At 40.0% G+C, this 22359-nt stretch overlaps 1 protein-coding gene across 5 annotated transcripts in view; it reads left to right on the top strand.

Annotated features, from left to right (window-relative positions):
- pde4d (phosphodiesterase 4D, cAMP-specific) overlaps nucleotides 1–22359 on the top strand; it is a 207137-nt gene that overhangs the window by 89997 nt on the left and 94781 nt on the right. The window contains exon 1 of one of the 5 annotated variants that reach the window (XM_038703073.1): nucleotides 6038–6917. The exons of the other annotated variants lie outside the window; for them this stretch is intronic. Coding sequence (XP_038559001.1) covers nucleotides 6655–6917 — 263 coding nt within the window. The 5' untranslated portion in view covers nucleotides 6038–6654. Of the gene's footprint in view, nucleotides 1–6037; nucleotides 6918–22359 lie in introns of those variants that run through there. 5 annotated transcript variants of the gene reach the window in all.

The following is a 22359-nucleotide window of genomic DNA, read 5'->3' on the forward strand; positions in this document are numbered from 1 at the left end:
ATATCTAAAATGTTGTTGTTGGGTTTAGAAAGCATCAGTGCACTTGATTTCATAATGATGAATGTGAAACATAACCCATAGCTTATTAAGTGCCCACAGGCAGATCAGATAATTTTTAAATCTTCACATCTCAAACTGTAACACTGGCTGCCTATTATTTACAGAGTAAGCCAGCTCTACCACAGCCACACTCAATTTAGTTCATGTTTGTGAATGTGCCAGAATGTGTGAACAAGTGTGTGTGTTTTTTTTAGGCCAGAAGGGGAGAGGGTGTGACCTTTGATCATCCGTGGGAGGGAGTGAATGAGACCACTGTCCTTGTCAAGGTCACTATGACAGCTGTGCTAGGCAACTAACTGTCCATGGCATAACCTCACAGTGGCTGAGAGACACACGTCAGCAGGAAGCTGTGTTTGGATAATAGGGAGAGGAGGCATAGCAAGTAGAAATATGAGGATTGAAATAAACAGGAAAAGTAGGTTAAGAAATCTTGTTTTACTTAGGTAGAAGGAGAATCAAAAAGAGAGACGGGTATAGACAATGTACTTGCGGTCCAGAGTTTCACACGCAAAACCAGATCCCTCAAGTTCATGAATAAAACGAAAAAATAGAACAGTTCATCGTAGAAAGGCATACTGTACCTCCAAATTCAGTACTGTTCCAGTTTGTTTCAAAGGGTTTTGTTTTGAAGTTATACCTACAAACAGGTTTTGTTTTGCTCACTTGAATATTCAGCTCTCTCTCTTGTGGGGCAGTGCTGTTTTTTTTGTGATGTACGTTGGAGTTGAACAGCGACGTAGAACCATGGTTCATTTGAGGACTGTCTATCTTTAAAAAAGCTGTGAGTGGTGCTGATAATTCACACTGAATGTACAGTTTGTTTCCTACTTTTTTCCCCCTAGAAGAGTGGACTGCCTCCATTTTGCATTCACAAGGCCAACTGCTTTCACCGCGGGCTGTGACTCATCCGAAGTGAGAGCTCCTTAAATGTTAAAACTATAAAGAAAAATGTCACTGCTCAAAAGGAGGAAAACATCTTTTTCTGAACAGCACTGCGTCGTCATGTTAAAAATGGCATTTGATATAACTGAGATTCTCAGGAAATCATAGATTTAGTGACCCCTCATGGCCTAAGATGGAGATGAGCCCAGAACAAAGTGGATTTTGTATCAAAGGCTAACAGAGGTGTAACTGCAGAAACGTCACTGTTGGTCCTCGCAGGTTGGGGACACACTAACTGTCCTCTACATGCTTTATATAAACCAGTATGTAGTGGTCTGCATGTTTCTGGTAACTAGAAAACATTTTTAAACAAATGCTGCCATCTATTGGTCAGGTATACAAAATTAATTCTGTGCTGTGAGGATGTTTATTTTATGTTGCTGCATGAAACAGCATACAGACATAATATCAGTAATCACAGTGTCAGGATGAATGATGGGTGTGTGATAGCTGCAATTGATATTTAAATTAATTTCTAATAGAAACAATCTGTTTACTATCAGTTCAAAACTAATAAATTATTTCCCCATAGTTTACAAAGACTAAAAGCAGCTGTAGCCTGGGTACCTAAATAACATTTTTTTAGTAGTACTAATACTATCTTCTACAATAATATGATATGATGATGAAGGTGCTTTTTTAGTAATAGTTTTTATATTGAAATTTTGTATCTGTACCAAGATATTTAGGGATAAAATAAATTTTGAGCAGCTGTGGAACCAGGATGGCCCCTGGTGGAGGTCCCTGACTTTTCTGATGTATGTGAACTCCCAGTTAGTTTTTTTTTTGGTTTACTGGTATATAAGCATGAATATTTGCTACCAATTTATCAGGAAGGAGGCAGCGATTATTGCTATGCAGTTCATGTTCATTTGATCTGATGGTGTTGACTTAATCATGTATGCTGCACAGCAGTAAAAGCATAGACTAAATGTAAATGCACAAAAAGCACACTACAAGAAGAAGAAAAAAGAGAACGCACACAGTTCTAACCAGTTCTAACCACACTGCTTATATCCCGGACCAGTCATTGAATCTCATAGTGGCAGAAGGTGTCCACTTGATGGAGACAGAGCTGCATTAAGGTTTTGGATGCATTGTGTCTGTCAGTAATATAATGGCTTGCAAAGGTCTATATTGAACTGTAGAGAAACCCTCATTAAAGCCACCCTTTCAGGTTGTCAGCTCTTAAACTGCTTGCCACCCCCTCTCCTCCCACTAAATAATATTTCAATAGTATTTCAGCACTGTCCCATCACCATTCACATGTTATCTAGACCGTTGAATTTATATAAGTGGTAACTATAGCAACGGGTACATTTAATAAATCTTAGTCATCTTAGACATCCTTAACATAAGATCTAAGTGCACTGATTTGACAGTCAGGTGTCACATGAAAAACCCTTTGCCAAAGCAACCCAGACTCCTCTGTGAGGTGATGGCATGCTGCGTGCTGCCAAAAGAAAGGCATCCAATCTGTCCAGATTTAACAGTATTTTGCAAGGTGCTTGTGGGCAATGGATTCACATTCACCCATCAAGACCACACATTTAACTGATTTGCTGTATTATTTAAGTTGACAGTGTGCCTGCCTCATTTTTCACTCAGGCTTTTGTTTTACAGAGAAGAGAAATGGGAAATAAATGCATTCAGACAAAACATTTGTCAAAAACTAAGTCAGAGCTGAATTATGTATCTAGGGCATAGAAACAAATCTAAATACTCTGATATTCAGTTTTCTTCTGTACGTACGGTGAAGTTACAGTATGTGCTCTTTTATCTTATTGTCTGCTCATCAGGTATGAATCATCCATCTGTATATCTATATCCTGTAGCTAGTACATAATGCACAAGGCTTGAGACTATATCATCAACACCTACACTAAGCAATACCACCTATAAAGCCTGTAATGTTCTGATGCCATGGGTGTGTGTTTTTTGGACTGCAAGATATTGGATTAAGTATTTTTTGGATGGCTATTGGATTACTTTACACTGTCAAGTGTTCATGCTTTTGTGCCCACTCTGTGTGGGGAAAGTCTACAGCTCATTCCCACTGTTTTTGATTCCAGTGATAAAGTATCAGATTATTTGCTGGAGACTGTAACAAAAAACACAACCACTATACTTGTTGTTTAGCAGTCGTCATTTAGAGTCCTTTTCTTTGTTAAAAAAACAGACATTTAAAAAAGTAAAAAAGTAAATGTGCCAGGTGCACATTGTGCTTTCATTTGCATTATCAGTGCATGTATAGTGTTTGTGAGGTGTGGGTCTGTTGGAGTGTTTGCATGTATTACAGTTTTGCCCTGCAGATTGAATTCCCTTTTCTTGCTTTTATTCCTTCTCCCTTTAGTTTTTGACAAATCCACTTGTCCCTCTCCATCCACGTTGCCCCTGGTAACCAAGGGGAAGTGCTCATAGACGTCACGAGCAACAACGGGGAGGGGTTCCGAAAAAGAGTTGATCAGTAAGAGGTAGCCAAAAAGAGGAAAGGAAAGAGAGGACAAGGAGTGGGATAGAATGACAGTAATGATGTGTGTTAAACATGTGAGAGAAAGACAAAATATTTGCTCAAAAAATGGCATTCATCTCCTTTCACTATTGTAAGGTGATGATGAATTTCAAGCTGTCAAATGAAGGCCGACAGCTCTTCGTTGCTGTCATCGTTGGAAGTGTCTGACTGCCACAGCTTGCCTTTGACTGAGGGTTGCATTTTGATGATGTTGACAGGCCAATGGCACTAACCTTTACAGCTTCAAAAAAATTAAATTAAATGTCACACGCATTTTTCCAATTCATTGAAATGGATTTTATAGAATTTCCAGACTATAGAGGAGCATGGGAGTAGACAGATGTGCTTCCTGTATAATACATAGTATCTGCAATCATTTCTTTTTACCTGTCAGCCAGGAGTTTCCATCAGAGGTAGTGTGTCTGGAGGTTCAGCTCCCGCAAATCTACCATCCTTTTTACAGGAGCCCCAACCTATGTGTGACAACAATGACAAACACAACCAAATCTGTGAACAGTAACTGCAAATCACCCACCCAAACCCAGTGGAGGGATGTTTCCGCATACTACTCTGTCATCTCTTGTCCGTATTTTTCCACCCGTGATCCGTTATCACGGCAGCAGGTGAGTCACTTGCTTGTTAATGACGCAGCCTATCAAACAACTCAAACAACCCAAACCAACATCTGCAAACTGTGTGTTCAATGTTGCTTTAACGTTACCTGGTCCGTGCTTGTAAAATATCCACCACGACTTGTAACGTCATTTCGAGTTTTTAACCAAGTGAAGTCTGTGCGAGTGAACACATGCACATAAGACGACCGCTACACTCCCGCCCCTGCCATCGTCCCAACCCTACTGAACATAGTATTTCTGCTGCTCCCTGATAAAAGATACCTGATGCTAATACCCGTTCAGAAAAAAATATATAAGAAAACTGGACTCTGATGGTAACTTGTTTTAACAAGCTAGATAAAAGGTAATGCCCTGGCAGTGGCAAATAGCTTTGGTTTAATATTTGATTTGATTACATTAATGTTTAGGTTATTGGTATAGGTTTAGGTAATATTTTATTGCTGCTGTGTAACGGGAATACTGATGGTAAAAAGCCCATTATTTGTTTAAAGTGTTTTCAAACCACATGTTATTGCACTTTTATGTAGGCTATATAGCAGTACATTTAAATTACAAGTACGCAATACACTACTTTAGAATTCATTATTGAATTTTGCGCGTAACAGTGCAGTTAATCGCAAGAAAATCATACGATTAATCGCGATTAAAAATTTTAATTGTTGCCCAGCACTAGTTAAGATATAAATATATTTGCATTTTCCTTTCAAAATTATTTACTGTAATACTTAATAACTACAACTAGATGAGATGCCAGTAAGAAAAGTTATATCATACTTCTCCATAATATTCCGAGTTTACCAAAGTGACATGCGAGTCTCCTTGCGGGTTAAATAACATGCTAAACTTGTAGCCCATTCATGGTCCCCAAAGGAAGAATCCTTTGACTTTGGTGATTGCTTACTTTTCATGTAGTGCCTCCGACAGGTTGACATTTTTGTTTATGTAAATGTTGACTGAAATGAAAAAAACAAACATGCTACCTACATGCTAAACATGCTAAGTAATGACATTTCCACCAGCCTCAGCTGAACTTTGTGTTTTACGAGAACAAATGTTAGCATTCTAATATGCTAAACTAAAAGTGAGTGAGTAGCTTACTGTATGTTAAGCTAGAGCTTAATATGTGCTCTTTGAGTATATATGCTAGAAAACAGCCGAAGACAAACTAATAATGGAATGAATTCTATGTTTTTGCATTTGTATTGGGATGATTAAGTGATCAAAAGTTAAACGCTTCTCCTGTTGACTGCTGAAGATTTAGGTGATGTGTGTGTGCTGCAGGGCGCTTGTAGAAGCTGGATATAAGAATATTACAGTGAAAGAGTTACGCCTAGACACCTACAGCTACGTTTTTAAGGATAGGCTAATATTAGTAAAATGCAAATGCAAATTTGTGGTCATGTACACAGGTATACACATTGCGTCATTTGCTGTTCCTAGGGCTGTCCTCTCAAGCTGAGTCAATATCGAGGATTACTCAAAAACTAATAAGTGCTTTTAGTGCGATCTGCTGCAACGAGAAATGCACCCTCACAGATGCATGTGCCTCGACTCTCAGGCGCATTGAGGCATGCAACATTTTTGCACAGTGTTACTCAAGCTTACCCTATCTCTCTTCATACCTCCCCGTTTTCCTCCTCTCTTTTGTGTACACTCACACACTCACACACACACACACACACTCACACTCACACACACACTCACACACACACATGCTCACACTCTGCTCAGCTCCGAAGGATCAGTAGCTTATAAACTGGCTGCAGTCAGCAGTCAGTCTCTCTGTGTAGGGAGAGGAAGAAAGGATGAATTGCTTCGACTCGATAGAACAGAACTCAACCAAGCCTTACTGGATTGAGTCGGACTGGGCTAGGGATTTTTACTGGTGAACCAACACGGGTCTCTTTTGGCGTTTACCAGACAGAGCTGGGCTAGAATGGGCTGGAATAGACTGAATTAGTTCAGCTCAACTCTTGCTGGGCTCGATTTCACTGGAGTGTGTTGAGTTCGCCTGCAGGCCTGGGGGAGAAAGGGCTGGAATAGACGGAATTCCCTGTTTGTTTTTTTTTCATCCCGCCCTCCCTCTCTCCTTCCATCCTCCCCTCATCTTCTCCTTTGCACTTTCACAGCAGACATCCAGTGTTGCAGAGCAGTCGAAGGCAGCAGCCCTCAGTGCTTCTGTTCATCTGCTGGCTCCTTAGAAGACGGAAAGGAGGAAAAACAACAGGGATTTTCTTCTCTTTTATATCCCCTGCTTTTATACAGATGGAGCTTCTGGTGTGAGGAATTACAAGCAGAGCTTTTCAGTTTATCACCCAGGGGATTTTTGGATGGATTTGTTACAGATTCCAAAATTTTTAGGAAATCCTTGGACTCTGACGGAGAGAAAGGAAGCGTCCATTTAGTGCGTGTGTTGCTTTATCTCTGATCTATCTTGGCTGCATTTACTGTTCATTGATTTGGCTGGTTCTGGTTCTGGTGGTGGTGGTGACGCCGGGGGCAGGCATGGCCCAGCAGGCAGGCATGGGGGTGACCCACCAGGACACCCTGGCAGTGCCCCCCATGCCCAAACACTCCGGCCTGAATGAAGACCTGGTGAAGATCCTGCGGGAGAACCTGCTGCAGCCGGAGAGGCCAAGGGGACACCGGCGGTCGCCCTCCTCCATTTCCCCCCGCCTTTCTCCACGCAACTCGCCACGACTGCTTCGCCGCATGCTGCTCAACAACAACATCCACAAGCAGAGGCGCTTCACTGTCGCACACACATGGTGAGACTTAGATGGACAGATAGTGACTAGAAGATTGATATCTTTTCTCACTGTTGTGTGTTGGTGGATGGGGAGCTGCATAGGCTTCATAGTGCATATGTGTGTTTGTCTTTTGTCCGACAGCATGTGGTCTAAACCACACCCATGGCAAACTTTCAAGGTCGGGACTGTGTTTGTTGAACACTGTGTGCGAGGGTGATGGCGGTGTAATAAGCCATTTGAGTAATTAAACTTTGTTTGCGGTTTAACTTGATTGCTTTCCTCAGAGAAACAGCAGCAGTGTGCGTGAGCAAATTTCTCGTGTAGGTTATTCATGTCAAATCTCCTAGGAAACCCTCTTCTCACATTAGATAATAAGTTTCTCTCTCGCTCTTGCTCTCAGTCTGGCTTAATCTCTGTTTCTATCTCTCACCCCTCCACCCCACCCCTCACCACTGTGTGTGTCTGTTAACCATTCATATTCCTTTCCCTCCCCCTCACTACACAATAGTGCAATATGTGAAGCTGTAGGTAGGTAGAGCCATCCATCACTACTTTCTTCCCCCCTGTTGTGGTTTTCTCTCCACACCTGCCTGCCTGCAGTTTTTGACTATTAATTAGTCTTCTATTCTTGGCTGTCTATCAGACTCTGTTGCACTCGCCCACGCCTCATCCCCTCCATTGGTCTCATATCTATTCACCATTCAATCTCCCCCTGGTACCTCTCGCCTCCTCCCCACTCTAATTTATCTCTTCCATTAGACACCTCCCTTCTGGCATCTGGATCGGGCTCATGACGTAATTCAGAAATTCACATATTCTCACATTCTCATACATAAATTAATCAGAAATGCTTTACTCTGCTACCTCCCAGTTATCTCCCTTATTTCTCCCTTCTACCTTGTTGTGTCACAATTTTTGATTTCAGGCAGGTGCTTCCAGTTTCCTTACATATTCATCACTTACACTTATGTTTTTCTCTATTTTTAATCCCCGCGTTTTACTTTTTTCTTCCATTATTCCTCCTCTCTTTTGCATTTATCATCTTTCCCTCTTGCTTCTTTTTCTTTCCCTTTGCTTCTTATAACTGATGGCACAAAAAGCTCAGGGAGACATACAGTATCACATAGCACCTATAGCTTTATTCTATTTTAGAGGCACACTGCGTCCATTGTGTCTGTATAATTTAAATTTTATGAATTACTTATCGGTGTGTGTACGTGCAAATGTGATGGTTTGTCTGTGGTTTTTAATTCAGATTATGTAATTTTATACACCCCCACCATCGTTCTCCCATGTGCCACTTTAAGCAGAAAGCTATTTCTCACCGTTCTATATTAAGAAGCTGAAACATTTTCCTTTTTGGAATGGATTTTCCCTGTTACGACGCTCAGCCATGTCATCAGAATTACAGTGGGACAAGTGAGCCCAATTGTCTCCGATCAGAATCATTAGCCTAACTCCAAACCAAGGTTACAATAATAGTACATTTATATTAGGAGTAAAATAAGTCTTTTAGATTATTCATTAAATGTTAAAAGTTTTCATTCATATGAAGGGGTGGGTGAATACTGAAAATCTATACTCAAGTAAAAGTACAATTACTCCTATAAAAAATTATTCAAGTGAAAGTTACCGTTTAAGAAACCTATTCAAATCAAAGTAAAAAAGGTTAATAAGTAAATTTTCATTTTAATATGTTTAGGGTGTGCAGGCTGGTGCAATATAATAAAACGTTTCATTTTTTAATGTAACGCAGGCAGGCTAATCAAACAAATAAGAGCCTATAGCCTTTTGGCTATTGTATAGCCTAAACAATTGAGATACGTTGTCCTACTCTTACTCCATCTCTTCCTCTCTACTCCTTCTCACCTACCTTTGTCTTTCTCCATTTCCCTATCTGTCCCAGAGTGGACAAATTAAATGACCTTGCTAAAAATATTTACATCCCCACTTCTTTGTCTTTTCTCACGTCTTTTCTCTGTAGCGCTTCTAATGTGGACAAAAATAATAATAAAATAAGATAATAAACATAATAATTAATAGTAGCAGTAAAGTTTCTTTACATGTTGCATTGAACATTTGTTTGTAAAGGCAAAACAGTTTCCTGTGGGATTTTCTTTCTGAAATCCGATCATTAGGTGAACTATTTTACACACTGGCTACCTTTGCAGCATCTGTGCATCGCAGAACCTCTTGCTTTTCATTTCGCTGCCCATGTTAACAGGTTAGAGCACCCACACAGCCCACATGAGCAGCCATGGTGTGTCAAAATAAAAGCTATATAGCGTTCCTGTGGGCAGAATCCCTTCATTTGTTAACAGTTCCCTTTTATTGTGAAATATTTTCAGATAGCAGCAGCAACGCAGTCTGTGTGGACACCATCACTAAAGTTCAGCGAAGTAGACGTCACACACTGGTGTATAAATGTAGCTAAATAAAAAGCAGATTACTGGCTCAAAAAAGCACATGAGTAAGAGCAGAAATGGAGTTAAAAAAAGACAAATATGAAAAATTACCTTTCCTTAAAAAAATCGTTTTTTACTCATGTGCGTGCGTCACTTGTAACTCTTTAGTACCCACTACTGCTCATATGACATTTGCCTAATTTTTTGACCCTCTCAATTAAATAGAAAGTTGCCCACTTGGTTGGAAAACTACTCATCTGGCAACACTGGCTATTTAATTGTATACAGGTAATGAAATACTCTGTGATAAAAAGAGCAATGTTGGCATGTCTTTGTCTGTGCAGCCCAATCCTGATGGAGTTTATGTCCCTGGGCCATGCAGTCCAATACACATTAAAAACACATTTATAGTCAAATTGGTCTTATGTCCGGAAGCATGTTCAGTGACACAGATCTTCTCTCCAGAAATCAAAAATACAGTTGCAGAATTGTTTCAGAATAAAGTAAACCCTCCATAGTAGTAGTAGCTAAAGCTAAAGGAAAAGTACTACTGAAAAGTACTATATATATGTGTGTGTGTATACATACCTGTAAATATATTGTATTTCCCCCAAAGTAGTACTGTAAGGTAGCATAAAATGGAATAATGTAAATTGTATTGAATTCAGTACTGAGTAAATTCACGTAGTTACTTTCCACCAGTGTCAGGTTGTTGCTCCACAGACAGTGCTTGTTATTAGGACAGTTTCATTGCTGGTTTTAGTCATCTTCTTTATAGCAATTTGACGATAAAATAAAGTCACCATTAGACTTCATGCCTAATTAAAATGGCAGTTTTTTTAAATGTCATAGCTACTCATTCCGCTGTTTGTCCTTGGCTACAGAATTTGAATAAAACACTTATCTGGTTTTTGCTCACACATATCACATCACAGCGTTTGATGCTGTTTGGCCTTCACCTGAGCAGGCTGCAGAAAACAACTCTCTACATGAGATAGAGAGAAGGAATGTGTTTGCTTCCGTTTGTCTATGTGACACTGAATGTAAAATGTGTATTTTGTTAGTATTTTGTCAGACACTGGTCTTTGCATGATGACTGTTTCGGCGACAAGAGAGCAGGAAAAGACAGTGACAAGAAAGACCAATTACCACTTAATTACTTGTTGGTCATGTACCTGTGTTGTGTCTTCACATTTAAAAAAAACAAATGGCAGACAGAATTTCAGACAGTGTGGGAGGATAGGAGGAAAATGTCTGTATTTGTGTGTTCACGTGTGAGCAAGGGCACAGATGAGAGACAATTTGTAAGAGAGAGACACCATCAAATGGCTCTAAGCAGTCGCGAGGTTGACAACTGCAGTGTAATTTACTCCAATCACCTCCTCATTGTTTTACAGCTGTAGGGAATCAGAGGGCCACTGCGCTGTAAATCTGGTGACATACACAACCCTCAGTGGCTCCACTCCACACTTCATTAACAAGACAATCCTTCTCCAACGACCAATTGGCCTGATGTACTGCTTCACTGTTCTTATGGGCATAAACCGTGAAAACCATACACCAAATTGTTTCACGATCACTTCGAGAATACTGTGGAGAATGCATCCCAAATGCTGATTGGCTTCTCTGCTCTGACTGTATTTGATTGGGTGTAATTATTTGCAAAGGCATAACAAGGGTACTTTTGGGGACTTAATGGAATGGAATGATTTGCTGAGTTCAATACAAAAGGATTTGTTCTCATTTATGGCAAAATTTTAACTCCAAATAGTCCCAATTGTTGACAAACTGTGATGATGGTATAATGGAAACATTTGAGGGGGGCTTAATTTAGCTGAGAGATTTTTAGTGTTTTTGTGAGTGTGGTAGTTCTTATTCAATTGTAGCCAGTATTATTACACCCTAAGCTTGAGCACTACCTCCAACAGCAGCAGGAGCATTAGTGTGGCTTTCTGCTCGGAATTAAGGGGAGTATCTACAAAACTGGGTATGTTGACAACAGACTTAAGACTCTATTACATTGTGCCTTGCTATGAGGGGGATATGTTTAGGATTAGAGGTGTTTTTTTAACAACAGCTAAGGCACTGCAATAGTTGTAAATATGCAGTCATTAAAGCTGGGCTAGGCAGTGTTGGAGAACTAGCAAGAGACAGCTACATTTTCAAAGCATCCAAACAAAAAAAATCCTACCCCATCCCTACAGGCCTCCCTCCAAAGCCACTTCCCCAAAAGACATTTCCATGCACACTCACGTCAGAGTGCACGCAGATAGGAAGGTAGACAGGCAGCCTTTTCATTCAGACCGAATTAAATGATTGGACATGCTATTAATATTCCTGCTAAAGCTACAGATAATGGATTTTTTTTACTTTTGTGTCAGAGCATTTGATTTCTTGATTGCTGTCAGGATGTAAAGAGAATTTCAGCAAATACAGCAAAAAAAGCTTCTGGAATAAATTGCCTACCCTAGCTTTAATTTGAAAGGAACACGATGATATGTGGATGGAAATTGGTTTTCAGCCAGAGACATAGCAGTTGCTTACTATACTTTCATATTAAATATACATGACTATTTATTTGTATGCACAGTATCAGCAACTGTCTCTCAGATATACTGACACATTCATTACCAACATACAGCAGCTTTTGTAACAAGTTTGGTTATGTGGTGCAGTATGACAGGAGGTTAATTGAGAGTCATGTCTGCTTCATAAAGGCAGTGTGTTGACAGAGCCTAAGATAGCTGTTGAATAAATGCCCCTGCATGTGCACATGTGAGGAAACGTGATAAATGCACGTGAAAAATGTCGTCTCACAAAGCAGATTACAGATTGCCTTTCAGCTTCACAAAGGCACACTACATATAAAGCAAGGGTTGAATTGTGTACTCTCACCTTCAAGTGACAGACACACCCACACTCACGACTCTGTTTTTGTATTCTCCCCATCTGAATAACTCCTGTTTTCAACTTTCCTCCTCGCTGACCCTGAGGTATTTTTAATGCTGTTGCACAACAGCATCTGATGCTGCATTGCAACAGTGGAAGTGTCTCTTTATGTAACAGGAGAGGGGGATTTCAACGAGGGGAGAACAGGTGGCTGCGACTGGTGGTGCTGATGCCAGTACTTCCTCTCTGCCTCAGTGGTCCAACTGGGGAGCTTTGGTGGGGTTTGCTGGAGGGCTGTGGATGGATGAATGATGGATAGATGGATAGCTGGAAGAATGATTGATGATTGATGGGTGGATGAATGCAAGAACGGTGGGATGGAGGGAAATAGGCAGAAGAGAGGGAGAGTGTGGGAGTAGAGAACCTCAAACTAAAAACAGTGGTGCTAATCTAGGCAGAGCATGACTCTCTACTTCTCACGTGGTTATATCATCCCTCTCTGTAGGTCTATCCCGCTTTCTCTGTCATTTCTCTTTGCCATGTCTTTCTTGAAGGCAGCTGATGGCACTCTTACAGTAATTGTTGGTCAAGGCCTCGCAATTGTTTACAAGTCACATGACTCATAGTTGGAGTCTGACACAGCATGCATCTTTAAAAAATAATTTGTTTGACAGTAATTAGCAGAGGGCACTGATCCTGGCCAGGAAATAGTCCAGTACATAACCCCTCATAAAACTTTTTACACTTTGTTTAATTCATACAAAAAAACAAACCAGATGCAACATGTTGTCATCAGTGAGCTTTAGAGGTGGGTAACAAAGGTTGGTAGGCAGTCTTTGTTACCTTTTAACACAGACAGGTGGAAGCTTCATCTACTGTAGGAGACATCAGTCTTCTGATATAACTCTCAGCCAGAAAGCGGATGTGGGCATTTCCCAAAACTATTTAAGTAAGTTGTCAAAGTTGTAGAATATATGACGTTATTATTTTGTTGGATGTACTTGATTTATCAGCAATACTACTGCTCAAATGGTTTGTTGTTCAGTCTATTAGTTGACTGACAGAAAATCACCAACACATTTGATAATTGATCACTGAACAGGCAAAAATGCCAAAAATTCTCTGTTTTTGCTGCTTTGTCTTACATGACAGTAATCGAAATTTCTTTGGGTTTTAGGCTGTTGGTCGGATAAAAGTTTATCATGGTACTCTTAGATATTATAACTATATTAGCGGCCACTAGTGGTGCGGTTTTAAGATTGTAACCATAGGCCTGAACTCATGAGCAAGCATAATCCTAAACACAACCGCTTTCATACAGAGATCACACAATAAACACGGAAACACCGGCATGCCGGCTGTGGCTTTTCTCCAGACATGTTCAGGCTCTGTTACTTCAAGGTTCCCGGCTCAGAGGCAGATCAACACCGGCTCTGTACTTTTCATACAGCACAGCGAGCCTCATATTGGCTCAATACGCCTGGACAGCGGCTATAAACAGACAGGGAGACACTTCACACAGCATGTGTGTTCTTGTCCTACGCCGTTATGTTGCATTATCGTATATTATGTGGGTCACATTAGTTACAGCAACTGATACGGTGGAGAAGCTGTATACCTGAGTATCAGTAAAACAACAATAAATCTAAATTGAACGTTATGAAGCAAACAGCAGCAGGTCCGAGCTAATGTAGCGTTAGCTGACTGCCCTGCCTGCATCAGTTTAGGCTAATATAAACAAATTGCTCCACATTTGCTTTGTACCGTTACATCATTTCTTGCAGGCTAAATCGACACTGACATAATATTGGTGGTACACAGGATAGTAATATGGGTCGAGTTAGTTGGTGAAGTAATGTGAAAAGTGATACAACTTTGCACCGGAAAATGTTAGCAAGTGCTTTGCATTAGCCGGTGAGCTAACGTGACTCTCTCCTTGACTCCAGCCTTTCTGATGTTGACTGTTTTCACCCGACATCATCTGAATCTCGTTTGGTCTGATGGGCTTCAGCAAATAAAAACTTTATTGTTGTTTTTATCCTTACGTGGTGTTTGTGTTGGAGTCTGTGTTGTGTTGGGAGCCGGTGTTGTGCCGAAATAGTGTTAGTGGACTTCATTTTGTTAGATGCTGAGTTGTTGCTGTAGTCAGACAGAGGTTTGGGAGCGCGAACAGGGCTATATCCCGACCCAATACCTAATACCAAAATAGTGAAAATAGGCATGTGCTTCATTTCTAAGTGAGGTTACAGCCCGTTGACAAAAATGCTGGGAAAATTTGATTTATTAATAAGTGATATCACTGAAAAACTACATATAGGCCTTTTAAGTGTGAAGGCAAAAATAACTGATTTTCATCACGTTAGTTGGACAAGAGCAGTGCAAATGTGTTTAGGGTAAATTATTAAGTAACACAGTTCTGTAACAAAATGCCCTTCAGCAACGCCCTGAAATCCCAACTGCCCCAGTGGCCCAAATACAAGATGTACTTGTCTGGCAAATACAAATTAAATATGAGGTGGTTCAGATGGTTACATTCAGCACTGTCAGAAACATGTTTCTGTTTCTCAGTACCTTGATACAGAGGTGATTTGTCCATCGATGTGTTTACCCCTTGCAACTAAAGCCCTCTTACTGCCTCCTCCGTGTGAGTCTCCACAGTGAGTTTTCAGCTATTACTTAGTGGGTATTTCAGGTGAAATAGGACTAATTAGCTACCTCAGGCTATGGCCTTTGATTGCATTTATTAGTCTCCGCCATTTTGCCTGTTATTCTTCATTTATTCCCAGTCCATGGTCCATACCTTCCTAACATTGTTTTGTTTTCAGGGTGTAGCTTTGCTTAAGTAACCTTCCATTCCTTTGAGGTGGCTTTGGATTGCAGCTGTCATCCCGCTGTGCAGCAAGCAGGATTCTTCAGGTCTTATCAGCCCAAACACTGCTCTCCACCCGGGAGAAAAGAGCGTCTGTGATTTGCATACATATGAGCATTTGGGCAGTGATGCTGTTGCTACTGTGTTAACAGTGCTCGTTGCATGACGCAGAGTACAAGCTTTTCATTTGCAAAAACTGGTAGATTTGGATTAATCAGTGCGATCATACACACATAGTTTTGCATATATGTACACAAACATATATTAGTAGACATGCACACTCACTATGTGTGATTCTCTCACTATTAGAGATTAAACAGGACCCTGGTTATATGACTCAGCTTTGACTTAGTATTCTGAGCTAGTTGACCGAGTCAATGTTGGCTGACATGAATAAGAAAACTAAGATTATGTAACTGCGATTGGAAGAGACTGAAAGAGAGAAGTGAGATGGAGAGGGCTAGAGGAAGAGTTTTTAAAAATCTTTTATGTGCTGAACGTGTATTTCATATCCTATAATACTATAATATATTGCATATAAAAATGAAGAACAACCTGGAATTGCTGCTTTAATCCAATCATCTCATTTAAAATGAACTGAAAGAACAGAACTGGATTAATTTGGAAATTATTAATACATCATTGCCCCATAAATAGAACTCTACTATGCTGTGCTGTGCCTTGTATTTGAGCGTAGTGGCCATTGACTGACCTCGAATGAGTGCAGAACGGTCATACATTATCTGAAAAAATTAGTTACATGAAGGCTTCCACACCGCAGGCTATGGTCACTCGGCAGGCCTTAACGCTCAGTTCCGATTTATTGCCCAGATTGACATTTATTATTAAAATTTGGCCCATATCAGACTCCAGTGTAAACTGGCCACATCCTGAAAGTGGCCCGCATGTGCAAAAGAATAATATGATGTCACACGCAGCAAATTGTTGTACGGAAGTAAACATGGAGGCCGCAGACCCTTCCGATGTTCACGAGAGACTTGCGTTGTTTATTTCCTGGTTTCCTCTCGGGGTCACAATTCTCACAGTTTCCATTCACAACTTTGTGTCCTTTTCATTGCATTCATTACAGTTTTAGGTGTAAAAGCCCTACAGTTCTTTCACTACTGTCACGTTTAATCTTTATAAATAATAAAAGTAAATGAATCAGAATAAGGACACAGTGTGTCATAGATGCAAAGCAACAAACATTCTTGCATATCAAAAATGGTATGACAATGCCCCCTCCTTCTCCTCAGAAATGGACTCGTTAACAGTGAGTGATAAATAAATTATCATAAATTTTTAGGGATGGTATCGTTATGATTTTATCGATACTACTACTCTTATAGATGTCCTTAGTCCTGAGTTTTAAATAATTGCTTTAAAAATATATTTTAAAAAACAATAACAGGATCAGAATTGAATAATTTAAATATAACTAAAATATGTTTTTAGATCAGCAACAGCAAAGTTTACAACAGCAACGGCACTGTAAAAAGTCAATAATATCTCATTGGAAAGAAAAATCTGAAATGTCACTAAAATAAATTACATTCATGCCATCAAAATCTAAGTAAAGTTTAGAAAGAATGATGTATTCGGATATCAGTCCATTCTGCTGTCCTCTGCTGCGGATGTGATTCACTGCCTCAAGGTGGCGCTGGATGAGAGAATAGGGGATGGTCAGAATTTGACAAATGTTAAGGTACGTGGCAAACTAAACTAAATAGTTAGATTACACACAGACAGCTTTATTTTTTTCTAAGTTGTAACAATTTGCATTTAGCCAAGCAAGCGCGCTCTGCTGTATAAAACTCACAGAATGAAAGACTGGACAGAGCAGATTAATATACCACTTTATACATGTTTATGCTTGTGAGCAGCTGTCGTATTGGCTTTTTACTTGCAAAGGATTTATTGCACTTACAGTAGCAAGCGTAGTTGTCATTTAGGGTTGGGCCGATAGTCAATGCCATTGTCCATCGGCGATGGCTGACAGATGGTCGATGGTTGAGCAGGCATTGTGATTTTATAATCCCTCCCCCCAGGTTTTCATATAATACCGCCACGTGAAAGCAGGTTTTAATCACTACAAACATTATTATTATAAATTTTAAATATGCTTTGCACCTTCCTCGGAATTCTGTTCTCTCCACACACAGACACACAAGAGGCCTACACCTCAGGTAAACACACCGGCTTGCCCCGCGTCTCTCTGTCCCCCCTCCTCGCCCGTCTACTCCAATTTCTCCATCAGCAGTACATTTTATAAAGTCGCCTAAAAGACACAGAACTTGTCATTTTTCCGTATGTTTCCACCCACGATCCGTTATCACGTCAGCAAGTGAGCCACTTGTGCGCTTGTTAATGAATGACACAGCCTATCAAACAACTGAAACCAACATCGCGCACGCCTCCGATGCCATTGTCCATCTCGATCTTTCAATGTAGTTGTAATTTTGTAGACAACCCTATTGTCCTCAACTCAGATAATCTTTACCACGGCCAATGTTTGTGGTGCATATTTTTTATCCTTGGGCAAGTCAGGTAGTCCTTACATAATGCCAGCCCTCTAACACTGTCTGACTAATTCTAAGTATCATAGCTGTTAAACAAGTCTGACATATTGTACTATCTGATCTCAAGTCAGATAATGACACATTTAATGGAAGTGATTCCTGGGAACTCCGTTATAAACAAGCAACACATTTTGTTTTTTTCATCTTTAATTTATTCACCAGCATGACTGAGAGGATGTGAGAAAGCAGGAAGTCATACTTTGCAACTTGATAGAAATTTAATATTAACGTAGAAATGATGATTCTTCTACCATTATTCTAAAGTAAGGGGCCACATGTATGTTGAATCTAGGGTGGGTAGGTGGTTACACATAACACAGTCTCATAAAAGGTGAAATATGTGCCTTCCCTGACTTAATCAAGAAGCAAGTTGAAGTAAATATCTGCTGACACATGAGCTGATTGTACAGTGTATTCACTGTGAATGCTGAACATGCTGTCAGGCAGAAGAAGAAATAGTCCCAAACCACCTCTTGCACTCTATGATTTGGAAAAGTATTGTAAGTGGATGTTTCCAAATGTGTACGTCTGACTCTGTCCAAGTTCCTGTGAATCTCGGGCCTTTCAGCTCAGTCTCCTTTCTCCGCTCTTCATTTTTTGTTCTTCAAATTGTGATCATTAAGCCCGGTGCAATGCCAGAAGTATTCATGCTGACATCTATTACATGTCAAATTCTATAACCCTTTCAAAACCTGTGTGTGTGTGTGTGTGTGTGTGTGTGTGTTCATGCCAATTGAGTAAAAGGGGTTGTGACAATGGGAGTGGCTTATCACAAAAAGGCGTATAAATTCCGAATAGATTCACGGACTTGCACAAGATTTTGTCGAAAAGGAGGGCTGTCAAAGGACAGCTCATTAAATATCTGGGTGTGAGAGTAGCTTGTAACAAAAAAGCCCATAATCTTTATATGGATTCATGTAACATAACCAAACTTTGTAGAAATACACATACACGTTTGTTCCTCTATCCCCTTGGGAGCATCTCATTGACATAATGCATTTCCCACCCTTTACCCTAACTTTAATCATTGCAACTACATGCCTAAACTTAACCCTAACCTTAACTTAACCTAAACCTTATTGTAACCTGAACCCTAAATCCACGTCTTAACCTTGTTTTATAAAGTCTAAAGCAATCAATTTTTGTCATGTTGGCACAAGTCCCCACTGGTTAGTGTGCATTCAAGTCCCCACTGGGATATAAAAACATGACACACACACACACACACACACACACACACACACACACACACACACACAGATAAACCATTTTGCCACGTCCCCTTTCATAACTCATGACTTGGTTACTGTAGACACTGTGGTAGACGTCATTAGGCCAAGCAGAGTTCCATTTTCTTGGGGATTGTTTGCCCCACCCCCACACTTTTTCCCACACCCTGTTTCATAACTCATGAACTGTCACTCTTGTGAGGTTATGAGTGTATGAACGCATGGATGAATGCGCGTACGTGGTCGCAGCTATTACAAATTCACGCTTCTTTTACCTGTTAAATGTTATGTTATGATCCCACTCAGTTGTCATTTTCCTGTTGCATGTTGATCCACCTGACATTCAGCTTAGTTCAGTTCAGCAGGTCTTCACTGAACTGAAAAAAAGGGTTATGTGCATATTGATAATAATTTGCATCCAACAGGTCCAGACACATAAAAGTGTGTAAGCAGTGGTTACTGCACTACCAGATTTAATTAAATGATGAGCAGAATGAATCTGAGTTGAAGAGGCCACAGCTGCAGGGCTTCATCAAAGGCCTTTTGATATGTTGATATCTTTTTGATTCAACAAAAGGACTGAAAGATTCTGTCAGTGCTTGCTCCAACACTCCTAAATTTTTGTTTTCATTTTATTTGTGTTTTTCACATCTGTTTCTATACATACATGTTTTTACTTAAGTTTTGCTGCAATACAGAAATAAAATTGATACAATATGAATGTTAGTAAGCCTTATATAAACTTTTTTCCACAAAATACACATACAGATCTATAATGGATATAAAGAGTAAAACTCTGGGATATATGATCTTTTTATTACTTCAGTAACAGTACAATTCAGTTGTTGTCAATTATTTATTTATTCAGCGAGAAAGAAGGGAGTGTGATCTCATCAGGAGGTCATTTCATCTCATACCTTACAATCATTCAGAGGTATATCTAAGTGGTGTGTTCCTGCTCTGCCTCCCTCCCTCTTTGCCTTTATTTTTCTTGCTTGCACCTTCATTATCTTTCGAGGCTCAGTTATGTTTTATTTCTGCTGATTTCACCACCAGAACTTTGACTAGATTGCAAAGGGAGGTTTCAGTTAGTGATTAGGTCGCTGCTCTGATAAACGCAGCTGCACCAGAGCCTCAGCAGAACAGCCTGGGGATGGAGTGAGTTGAGAACATGACTGCTGATGTGAGGGGAAGTTTTTTTTATAGCTATGAGTACCTTTTGTAATGGACTGCAGATGGCCATGCACTCTTTTGTGTGTATCTGTTACGGCCACTGTGAAGGTTGAGAGGTACTGGCTGTATTTCTGTGTCTCTATTTCCTTTTTTACAGCTCCGTTTTCACCGCTGTGAAGATTCTCCTAATCATAGAGAGAGAAAAAAACATTTTCGTGACTCAAAGTTACGGTTGGATGTGGCCTAAAGCTTTCATTATCATTTTCTCAGTGAGAACCTTATTAGCCTGAGGTGAGATCCATTAATGATGCATGGCTGTGGTAAATCCATTGGCCACGTCTGATTATAATTGGCAGGCTCAGCTCATTGAAGAATAACTGAAAGTATTATGCTCTGAAGTCATAATACCTATTTTTCTGTACATAGACACTTTTAGACACGTCAAGGTCTTTTTAGGTCCAAGTCAATTCAAACATACATAAAACAGGAAACCTGCAATATTGCTGTACAATTGGCTTGTTATCAACAGAAAGGTAGACCAATAGAAAAGAGGCCATCTATTTGTTTTTAAACATTGTATGCACAGTATATTTATAATAATTGGTTTATAACCAGTTGCATTCATTTGTATTAATTCTCATACAACATTTACACAGATTAGTTTCACTGACAAACTTTGGTAGCTTACTACACTTGAGTGTTTTCTATGCTGAGAAAGTTGGACACAATGAAATACTCTGATTTTGAAAGTCTAGTCATTACAACATCTCCAAGTAAAAAAAACCCAACATATATGAGAATTATATATTTTAAGGTTTGATTCTTCAAGTTTCAACCATGGCTGCAGGGACATAGAGAAGACACAGACTTGTCCTTATCACAAAGATGAGACACGTGTTTGAGAGATGTCTGGTCAAGGATGTACAATAGATTTCTGAATAAGAAACTTGTAGTCCTTCTCTGTAAAAGAAAGAAAGAAAAAAAAATCTGTCCTTGCTTAGAAAGTCGTGAGAATGTATAACCGTTATTCTGCATCCTTCTCTACACCGCTCTTTCCACTCTTTATTTTCCTCTGGCTACTACCCACACATACCTATTCTGTCCGCATCTTATATCATCTTTCCAAGGCTTTGTCAGATATTAAAGAGCCGCATACAAGGGCATAGTACAGGGTATGGCTTCTCTGAGGGCACGTCATCTTCCATCACCAACAAGCTCCCCGGCCCTATTTAATCCCTTTGAATTCACTTCAGTTTTTAGTAGTTGTAAGCCAGATATGTAATGACATGGCAAGCTACACCTTGCCATCCATACAGCAATTACAAAGACAATATAGGCAGAAGTAGTACACGAGACTCGTAGATTCCTGTGACTCCTAGCATTCAGGTGGGTTGCGGAGCACCTGGCTCCTTTTTTATTGTGTGAGGAGTTCATCTGTTTCCCTTCTGTTTTTGCAACCCCACCCATCTTCTTCAATCCGCCTTGCATTTCTGAATGGGGCTTTAGTACAGGGAGACATTGTGTCCACCTCTAGCAGCTCTAATGAGTTGCATGTCCAATTAAGATGCAGCTGCCTCCTGTGTTGTGAGAGCCATCCTGTTGTTGATGTCATCCCTTGATCATTTTTTACAGCTGCTTCCAATATCCTGCTCTTTATGAGGGTGTGTTTTCATCTTTTATGTGCTCGCATTTGTATGTGTATGTGTGCGCAAATATAGACTGTGAAAAAACATCTGCACATTCATTTGTGTGCGTGTATGTGTGTGTGTGTTTGTACACTTTACAAGTGTGTGTGTTCTTGTTTGTGTAAGAACCTATCTTGATTACCAGTCTTCTGATGTCTGTCTGTCTGACCACAGGGGCTGTCTCCTCTGATTGCATTGATTCAGTGTCTCTGCATGCAGTATTAAAAGACGAAAAATGGACAGTGTGCTCTGAATATGAGGGAACTGGTCCTAGTTTCTCATGGTTCTTAAGAGGCAGAGGGTAAAACACATGCATGGCTCTATGTGTGTATAAGCGCGAGCACATGCATGTGCGAGTCTCTGTCTTGTCTTGTGTTTACAGTGGATAGAAAAAGTCTACACACCCCTGTTAAAATGCCAGGTTCTTATGATGTAAAATAATGAGACAAAGATAAATAATTTCAATTCAATTCAATTCAATTTTATTGATGGTAATTTTTTCAGCAAATGGTGCTAAACTAGCAACGGGGACATGGACACAGAAAAGTTTACATTACATCAACACAGGCAGCCTACACAATATACACACAGAGGTACAGACAGTAAAGGTAATGTTGCTATAGACAGAATG

Source organism: Micropterus salmoides, unplaced genomic scaffold, assembly GCF_014851395.1.
Source record: "Micropterus salmoides isolate LMB-PRFRI ecotype aquatic unplaced genomic scaffold, ASM1485139v1 Ms_hic_scaffold_7, whole genome shotgun sequence".
In the NCBI taxonomy this organism is placed as follows: domain Eukaryota; kingdom Metazoa; phylum Chordata; class Actinopteri; order Centrarchiformes; family Centrarchidae; genus Micropterus; species Micropterus salmoides.